Consider the following 9,112-nt stretch of genomic DNA (forward strand, 5'->3'; position numbering starts at 1 on the left):
TCCATATCCACCAATTCAGAGTATATGCATTGTAGTGACGCAGACTCAGGATAAAAATTCTCTGTGAAGTAGATTCTTCACAAGATTTTCTGTAGAGTAGATGGCTCTGTTCTCCGATGTCATCTGATATGACCAAGGTCCATCCTCAGAATCAATGTTTGCTTCAGGCATTCAAATTACCACTTTTTCCTGATAGGCAAAGCCAATCATTCAATGAATCCATTAGAACTACGGTAAGTAAAAGAATGGCTCTTATGGGCTGGGTTCTATCCTTGCTTTCCCTCACCTGTCCTGAAGATGGCAGTGGTGTGCCATGGATTTTGCTAACAAGCGCCAAGGTCCAAATCAGGCTTGGACCTATGCCTAGAAGCCACCCTCTTTGGGAGTTGACACAGCCGGATTGCATCCTGTTTGCAGTTGAAACAAGCTTTTTCCAGCAGCTGCTTTTCCTCCAACCCTCTCAGGAGAAGTGGAGCCGGCTGGCATGGCCCTCTGGGTGCTAGTTTTACTGGTGGCATTTACTCAAGGTAGGTGACTAGGGCAGGAAGATGCACCTGGGGAACTGGAGGGCAGCTGCACAGAGCAAAACTGGGCATGATTGGCGGTCACCCATTTATGCTATGCAAGAGATGACCTGTAGTGTTGGTCTGCTCATCTAGAGGCTCTGCATTCTGCAGGAAAGTCAGTGCACTCTGCCAAGGTGAGTCGAGTGGCCCATTTCCCAACTCCCTGCAGTAACTGTAGCTTTTAGCAACAGCTTGACATTCAAAGAGCAGCCAACGCTGTGAAAACCTTCACCTTCCCAGAGATTTTTAAAACACCTCTGGGAAGGCAAAGGTTTTCACAGCATTGGGATAAACCCTGGCTGCTCTTTCAATGCTGAGTTTTAACTCAATGATAGACTGACTTCTTTGGATCAGTCAAGCCCCACTCCCACCCCCAAAAAAGAGGATGCAAGATTTTGTTTCCTGTTCCTGAGAGAGATGAGGAAGTGAGCAATTCTGTGTATTCACAAGAGAGGCAGAGAGAGAATCATGAAGGAACTAGAAAATAATAGTTGAAAACTTGGACAATAAATAGAAGTCTGGCTGACCAATTCTCTTTATTATGCGCAACAATCAGTAATAAGAATTAGGATTATATACCCTTGAAGGCATGAAACATTTTGCTTGATCTACTCCAAAGGAGTTTGTCTCAGTACTTCAGCTCTTAACCAAAATGCTAATGTGACTTTAGTTAATTATTTAACTAACACCAATAGAAATTTTTATGGGCTTTAGTTTAGGCTGCAATCTTATATGAGATATATTACATTCTCCACCCTGTAGACCTATAGGAGTGTCAGTCCACAATTTTGATAAGCAGCAGTCTATGCCTGTTTGATGAACACCGTATGAATGGTTCTCCAAGAGTATAGAAAATGCCAAGTTGGAGGAGACCACCATTGGCCTTTTCATGGCAATAACCATCATTCAATCCTTCTTTAAAGTACAAACCAGAGTTTAAAGAATGAATCTAATAAAATAAATATAACTCATGCAATAATTCCAAAAGCTCAGGATAACAACGGAATAAACCAGCTTCAAATAACTTGGAAGCATTGTTGGAATATACAGGATTTATTTAGCTCCAAACATTCAAAACAATTTCCCAGGACAATTTACAATATCAGTACAGAATGAGAATTGTCTAAGAAGAACAGAAAACCAAAGCAATGAGCGTAAAAAACAACCAAAAAATTGACACTGGAGAGAAAACATAGAGTGAAAATGTCTAACAGTCTGACAAAAACATTAGTGACTTTTCCTAAGTATATTTCATAATTGGGGTTAGAGTATATTTAAGCAGCAATGTTTAATAGCCCCAAATCTGCTAAACAAACAATTTAAAAAAGTCACTTGTGCATAAACTTATACTTGGGCCATTGGATGATGGGGAAAACAATTGTTAAATGTATCTTTTAATGATTTCAAGTTAATTTTTCACAATTCTAAAGATGCCAGCAAGTGTGAGGCTTAGGTTATTTTCCCAAGGTATGTTATAAACTTTGTAACAAGACCTGTTATCATGTCAAAACCCACTGACCATTTCAGTTCCTTGAAAGTACAAAATGGGTCCCACAAATGCGCTGGTTGATTCTTTGCCCCCAAGAGCAAAGAAATGCTGGATTAACCAGGAAACTGGTTTCGCCAAGAGATGTTGATAATGTGGAAGGGTTGTTGGGAACATGTGCACTTTTTGGATTACACCGAGGGTGTTTTGTACAACTGTACAGCGTGTTATAACAGGCTGTTCCCAAATCGCATCGTATCCTTTTGCCTGGTTTTGGCAAAGCTTTCAGCCTAGCAGAAAGCAAGATGTGGGAAGCTAATGAAAACTATGTTTTCTCCGTGCCCGGAAGGTGGAGTGCTGCTATTTGATCTCCTGTGTAAATATATTATTTGTGGAATAAGGGCAGGTAAGGAAACAGCCCTTCACTCAGGCGGGTACTTGCTGTCCCATTGCGATACTGTACACATTTTTACTTTCATTTTCCCGGCTGGTTGCACTGCATTATGTGCCTCGCAAGCAAGGCACCAGAGAAAACCTGCGGGCTCCAACATTACAAAGAATTCTGAATGGCTTTCTAGACAGCCAGCTCATCTGATAGTCCAAGTTTTTGCAACACAGGGTTGAAGGCCCTAGACGACTTTGGAAACTCCTATACTTTTGAACTTCTGTGCTGTCCTTCCAAGCCCTATCTTGCCCCACTAACATTAGGGAGGAGAGAATCTGGGACTGCCTGCTGAGTACATTAATCTAGATCAGTGTTTCTCAACCTTAGCAACTTAGCCAGCCATGGGGAATTCTGGGAGTCGAAGTCCACACATCTTAAAGTTGCTAAGGTTGAGAAACACTGATCTAGATTGATGCTGATTGCTTCCAAGCTGGTAAGTCTAATGACAGGTATTCTCCAGTCACATCCCATTGCATCTAACCATGCCTGGATACTGGAATGACAGCTAGCAGCTTCGTCACCCTTTTCCCAATCCGTGTATTTCACCCCAGTGGACCCAACCAGAGCTCTTTGGAATACAGCTAGTTAGGAAAGCCAGAGGCCCCCTGACTGGATGGATCCCCTGGAGGACAGAAACCATGTAGCCCAGTGCTTTTCAACCTTGGCAAATTTAAGATGTGTGGACTTCAACTCCCAGACTCCCCCAGCCCACGTGCATCATAACATGCAACATCTTAAAAGTTGCCAAAGTTGAAAAACACGGATATAGGCTATATTTGCATGACATGCTTATCCATGGTTCACTGAACAATGGCTCACTGAATTAATCCAGGGGGGTCTGTGGGGAGGGGATCAAAAAAGTCAGGATGTCAGCCACAGCCATAGGAGTGAAGCCCCACCCTTTTTTTCATGTGTCAAACGTTGCAGTTCACAAAAGCTGAAGCCTTTTCATAAGATTTATGGTCAGAAAAGGTGCTACCTCCTAATTCTTTGCCACTCTAGACTAACCCAGCCCTCCTTTGGTGACATCCTGATGTAGAAGCTGCTACGCATTGAAAAGCAGTGTTCACAGACCCACACCGCACCTGGAAACACCCTTTCCAGCAGCAAAACAGGCCTGAATTTTTAGTGTCAAGATATTGTTTGCCTTGAGAATCACTTTAGAACCAGTGCAAAGAGCCAATTTTATAGGGAAAGGAAACAAGAGACTTTGAAAAAGCTCTGAAGGGCACAAATACATTGATTTGTGTTGTTATGTAAGAGGATTTAAGTGGATTCTGATGCTGCTTCCAGGAAGTCCACAAGTCAAGGAGAGCAACAGGAGAAGTATTATTTGTCCTGTGTCTGCAAGTAAGGAGGTAGACTGCCTCTCCATAGGAAGGTTGTATTTAGTTGCTATATCTAAAGCATGATAAAGTTGCTGTCTATTATTTTATATTTCTAAGAGCCTCCCTACTATCTTTTAAAGAAGAGGTGAAGGCTAACTTCTTCCGCTGAGCCTTTGAAACATACACTGATGTTCTGATGGCTCTCTTTGTTGCACCTGGAAACTCTGTTTTCAGTTACCGTTTTTATGATGCATTTGATGGGTGTGACAGGTTTTACTGCTGTGAGTTGCACAGAGTTGACAACTGAGGCGGCTCGTAAGTGCAGTAAACTAAATAGCCCGAAGTGGGGTAAAGATCTCCCCATCCATTCCCTGTTTCTGACAGCAGCAAGGATAATGTTCCACAAAGCCCACTAGCAGGTCAGAAAGGCAGTAAATGATGCTTCCTACAGTAGCTAATAATTGAAGATAGACTGCAGTTGAAGCTGGAGGCTCCATTAAACCATAATGAGTAAGAATGGGTGATAAAACTGATTTTGGTACACTTTGATTGTCTGACTGTTTGGTCTTTCTGCAGATAGCCTTTCTGCTTCAAATAACACAAGCAGAGCCGGTCTCCTGGAGACAGCAACAGCTAGCCCTACAGCAGCTGCTACAGCCTCAGATATAACACAGAGCGCTGCAGATGTCACCTCCAAAGCAACCAGCGCATCTAGGCCTCGATCCACCGAAGCCACCAGCAGCGCCACAAAAGCAAACAATTCCAGCACCGATCTGGTCACCGTGATTTCTCCTACCAGTTCCACAGCGTCCCTCACTAACCAGAGGGCTGAGTCCGTCAACAGCAGCACTCAGGCGGGTAAGAGGAAATATTGTAATCTGAGCACCCTATCGACCTGATCACGGGGCAGTTGGATTAGTTTCAGGGGTCTCTGTAGGGAGGGGGTCAAAACAGTGAAGGTGGCAGCCACAACCATGGGATCAAAGCCCTACCCCTTTTTACATGCATCAAAAAAGTCAACATGGAGCCCACAACCATGCTATTGAAGCCCCACCCTGCAGCTGCTTATATTTAAAGGGAGACCACAGTTAATGCACTTTTTCAGGCCTTTTGGGTTTGGGGAGCCTCAAGATCTAGGAGTTTATCATCTTTGGTTCTTGACGGGTTGCACTACCCCAGACAGACCCAGTGCGTAATCTGGGGGTTCTCCTGGACTCACGGCTCCTGTTTGAAGAGCAGGTGGCAGTCATGGCTAGGAGGGCCTTTGCGTAGTTACGCCCCTTCCTCGATTGGGAGGCCCTCCCCACAGTCGCTCATGCCTTGGTCACCTCCTGGTTGGACTACTGCAATGCGCTCTCCATGGGGCTACCCTTGAAGCGTATTCGGAAGCTACAGCTGGCGCAGAATGCAACGGCACAGACAGTTCTGAATGCCCCTAGGAGGGCACATATAACACCTCTGTTACGCGAGCTGCATTGGTTGCTGGTTTGCTTTCAGGTCCAATTCAAGGTGTTGGTTATCACCTTTAATGCCCTTCATGGTGCAGGACCAGGTTATCTGAGGAGCGGTCTTGCCCCCATTATATCAGCCCACCCCACTCGGTCCGGCAGAAGGGGCATGTTGCAGACCCCACCAGTCAAAGAATTTCGACTGGTGGGGTCTAGGAAGAGGGCCTTTTTTGCTGTGGCCCCCACTTTGTGGAACAACTTACCACCTGAGGTGCGGTGTGCTCCCACTCTCATGGCCTTCAGGAAGAGCGTGATGTCTTGGCTATGCCAGATGGCCTGGGGGCCGGATGGGGGCTCACACCAGTGGAAGTGGCTTGTGGAGTAATTGATTTTACTCCCCCATCATCTTAAATGTTTTTAGTTTTTATGTATAGGGTTTGTTTTTATAGCTTGACTTTTTAATTAATTAATTAATTAATTTTAATGAACTAATGTGGGTATTTATTTTTTAACTGTTTGTGGGTTTTACTTTGTTTGTGAGCCACCCAGAGTCACCTGCTGGGGGAGATGGGCGGCATACAAATGAAATAAATAAATAAAAGTTAATGCACTGGACTTGACCGTAGCACATCTTAGCCAATAGCCCTGGTCGCACTTGCTTTCCACTAACAGAAATACACCTACATAGTATGTTTGCAGCACGTACTATATATAATTACTAACTTTCTTTCCATCTAGCTTCCTTATATTTCTCAACATTTTCTATCCTGTCAAACTTTTATTTTATTCCGGTTCATTAGGGCCACCATATTTAAACTGCAAAGATCTGGATAGCCTCTAGATGGTGACAGTAAAAAGGGGAAAAAATCCTCAGTAATGTCAGGTAGCAGTGGGCCTGGATTTTTGCTGCTCAGCGATCCCAGTGCAAACTTTAGATTGTCACTTGCCATTTGGTGGATTGTGTAAGTGGATTGTGTCAGTGTGTCTCAGGAGCCCAAAATATTGATCTTCTTGCTTTCCTTCTCTTCAAACCAGCACAGTCAAAGGAGCTAAAATCATGGTGTAAAAATGCATAAAATGTAACTGTAGAAAATTATGTCTGCCTGGATAAAATATTTAGTAGAACACAAGGCAATCAGTAGCCTTTAACAATGTTTGAAGAAGTTCAGCCAGTACAGCTTTTTCTCCTGGAATGGAGATCCTGTGATCAGTTCTGACCCATTGAATTTCGGGCTGCTCTGTGGCTGTACAAAGGGAAGGGCAGGAATTTGTAATATCAACAAGCTGAATGAAATAACCATTAGGTGGCATTGCAGTCTAACAATAGCCTTTGTTGCAACAAGTGTGTTAGTTTTCCCATCCAAAGGATAGAGGAGAGAAGGAAGAAGGATCTTTCCAAAATGCTAAATCAAGAAAAGTCGCAGAACCTGTTCGTAAGGATGGGGTAGGACTACCATATCTGGTCTCCAAACTTAGGGAGCACCAGGAAAGACCTATAGAAAATTCCAGCTCCGCTGCCCTCTAGTATGATCTGGATTTTTGCGGTCCAGATGGGGTAGTCCTGCTAGGATGGTAAACATGTAGATTGTGTTCTCTGGCTGGAGGGTATCTCTCAGCCTCTCCTACTTCACAGGATGTGGTAAGGCTAAAATGAAGCAAGTCCCAGGTATGTCTTCTGGAGTCACTGGGAAGAAAGGTAGAATATCAATATAAATCAATGAATCCGTGCCCCATCTTTTTGCTAAATGCATGATGCTGGTAAGAGATAAATCAATGAATAACAGACACTCAAGAAGGCTATGCATTGTGTACATCAAATTATAATGAACAAAAATTGAATTCTGTAATCCCCATTTGGTGCCGTGTACAGAAGCTGTATGCTATGCCTTATATCAATATTGCATCTTTCATCAGGGCTGCATCTTTAGTCTACTTTTCTCTCCTCTCCCATTTTGATTGCAAAAATATATATAATTTGATCTAGCTTTGCCAAGCTGCTTCCTCACAAGGAGTGAGGGTGCACTCCAGATTGCTGAAAACTTCGCAGCCTTCTGACTTCTGGGATAAATGCAGACCTTGCTTTTTTTTTTTTTAGTTTCTTCTTTGACACATCTGAAACCTAGACTGCTTCTCTTCAACTAGCTCCCTTCAGACCTATTGGACTTCAGACTCTCAGACCTGAAGGCTAGGCTGCTTAGAAGTTCTGAGACTGGAGTGCAACACATTTGGAGGGACCATCAGTCTAGACCAGTGTTTCTCAATCTCAGCGACTTTAAGATGTGTAGACTTCAGACTGCAACTCCCAGAATTCCCCAGGGGAATTGAAGCCTACACATCTTAAAGATGTAGGCTTCACAGAGTTGAAGCCTACACATCTTAAGGTTGCTGAGATTGAGAAACATTGGACTAGAAGTTAGATGATGATGATGATGATGATTTTGGTAAAGAAAACTAGAATTTGATAACACAATCTGCACACAGGCTGTGCACCTTTTCTGAGTTTGGGATGGTGACAGCACGTTACCCAGCCCTTCTTGACCATCTGTGGTTCTCTCATAAAGCCAGGGTTGGATTCTAAAAATCCACGAAGTTTCAGGGTTGCATCTCTCCTCTCTCTAACAGATCAGCCTAGCCCCGAGTCTCCCGTTTCACTAAAACCAGGCCTGGTGGTTGTGATCTGCATCTTCGTCTCCATCTTGTTCATTGGCGCAGTTGTGGTCTTAGTGAAATGCTGCCATCGGAGGGAACCAGCCTTCAAGAAGCTGGACGAGGTGCCAATGGTGTGTAGACCAGGGAGGTGTGTAGGCCAACTGGGAGAGTGGGAGGTTGAAAATGCTGGTTCAAGGTCATACTTCTATTCCTGGCTTCAAATGTTGATAAACTGGATAGATGTGGCATTTGAGAAGGCTCCATTTCAGCTCTTACCCTCTCTCTGTTTTTCTTGGCAGAGAAGAGTTGCAGAAGATTCTCCATTTGCCCGATACCCACCAAAATAACCAAGCACACCCTTTCCAACTCCTCTTGTGGATTCTTGCTCCATGGATACTTGAAGCAGGCATCAAGAATGTCTGCTTCCCATAGTGATTTTGTGTGTGAAATAAACTTATTCTGGTTGTATGAGGCCAATTACTACTTTGTCCCACTTAGCTGTTCTTGTGTGTGTGTGTGTGTGTGTGTGTGTGTGATATTTATGTCTCAGTTTAGATAAATATTTATTTTGCAGATGCCTTCTTAAACTTGAAGCTTTTTGCACAGCTACTGAGCTCTTGAGCAATGCTCTAATTTGATGCTGCAGCTCATTTCTTGCACAACTTAGCTCTCCTGCCACTGGGACATTAGCGATCAAAACGCTATGTGATACAGAGGTGAAATCAAGCAGAGAGCAAAGCAAGGCCTATCTGTAAAACATGTCAGAGGCCCAACAATTATGTATTACAGTTGCTCTGTGAAAGCATATGTAAAAGAGGGAAGCCCTGAGTATTTGCCGAGTTCCTTTCTCCAAGTGAAACATCATTACTTTAAAAAAGTAAAGGGAACCTTAGCTAAGAAATTTGCCATTAATTTCTGCAGAGCCTACACACCGGAAGGCACCATTTCTATCCATTCACCTTTGTTCTGCATAAATGCTATGCTTTACAGGGTTATTGGTCTAAAGCAGTGTTTCTCAACCTGAGCAACTTTAAGAGGTGTGGACTTCAACTCCCAGAATTCCCCAGCCAGCATGCTCTCTCCTTGCATGTTGGCTAGGGAATTCTGGGAGTTGAAGTCCACACCTCTTAAAGTTGCTCAGGTTGAGAAACACCAGTCTAAAGAATGATGAGATACTTCTTATCCTCAAA

At 43.6% G+C, this 9,112-nt stretch overlaps 1 protein-coding gene across 2 annotated transcripts; it reads left to right on the forward strand.

The window, feature by feature from the left end:
* The first annotated feature begins 391 nt into the window (after window positions 1-391).
* CIST1 (colon, intestine and stomach enriched 1) lies at window positions 392-8,402 on the forward strand. Of its 2 annotated transcripts, none has more exons than XM_025174486.2 (4): window positions 392-527; window positions 4,402-4,683; window positions 7,896-8,070; window positions 8,222-8,402. In XM_025174486.2, the coding sequence occupies exons 1-4, from the start codon at window positions 485-487 to the stop codon at window positions 8,352-8,354; spliced, it is 633 nt and encodes a 210-aa protein (XP_025030254.1). In that variant the 5' UTR covers window positions 392-484; the 3' UTR covers window positions 8,355-8,402. The 2 variants fall into 2 exon arrangements, with proteins under 2 accessions (XP_025030254.1, XP_015745750.1); XM_015890264.3 differs by having other exon boundaries at window positions 7,896-8,053.
* The last annotated feature ends 710 nt before the right edge of the window (window positions 8,403-9,112 follow it).

The sequence above is a fragment of the Python bivittatus genome, unplaced genomic scaffold (genome assembly GCF_059951505.1).
Source record: "Python bivittatus isolate LINGU-HERP-01145 unplaced genomic scaffold, Pbiv_v1 ctg000580_np1212, whole genome shotgun sequence".
In the NCBI taxonomy this organism is placed as follows: Eukaryota; Metazoa; Chordata; class Lepidosauria; order Squamata; family Pythonidae; genus Python; species Python bivittatus.

Excerpts from the sequence above, each read along its gene's own strand:
- CIST1 (XM_025174486.2), top strand. The coding sequence starts at position 485 with ATGGCCCTCTGGGTGCTAGTTTTACTGGTGGCATTTACTCAAG. Across the intron at positions 528-4,401 it reads ACTGGTGGCATTTACTCAAG|ATAGCCTTTCTGCTTCAAAT; the intron begins GTAGGTGACTAG and ends GTCTTTCTGCAG. Across the intron at positions 8,071-8,221 it reads ATGGTGTGTAGACCAGGGAG|AGAAGAGTTGCAGAAGATTC; the intron begins GTGTGTAGGCCA and ends TTTTCTTGGCAG.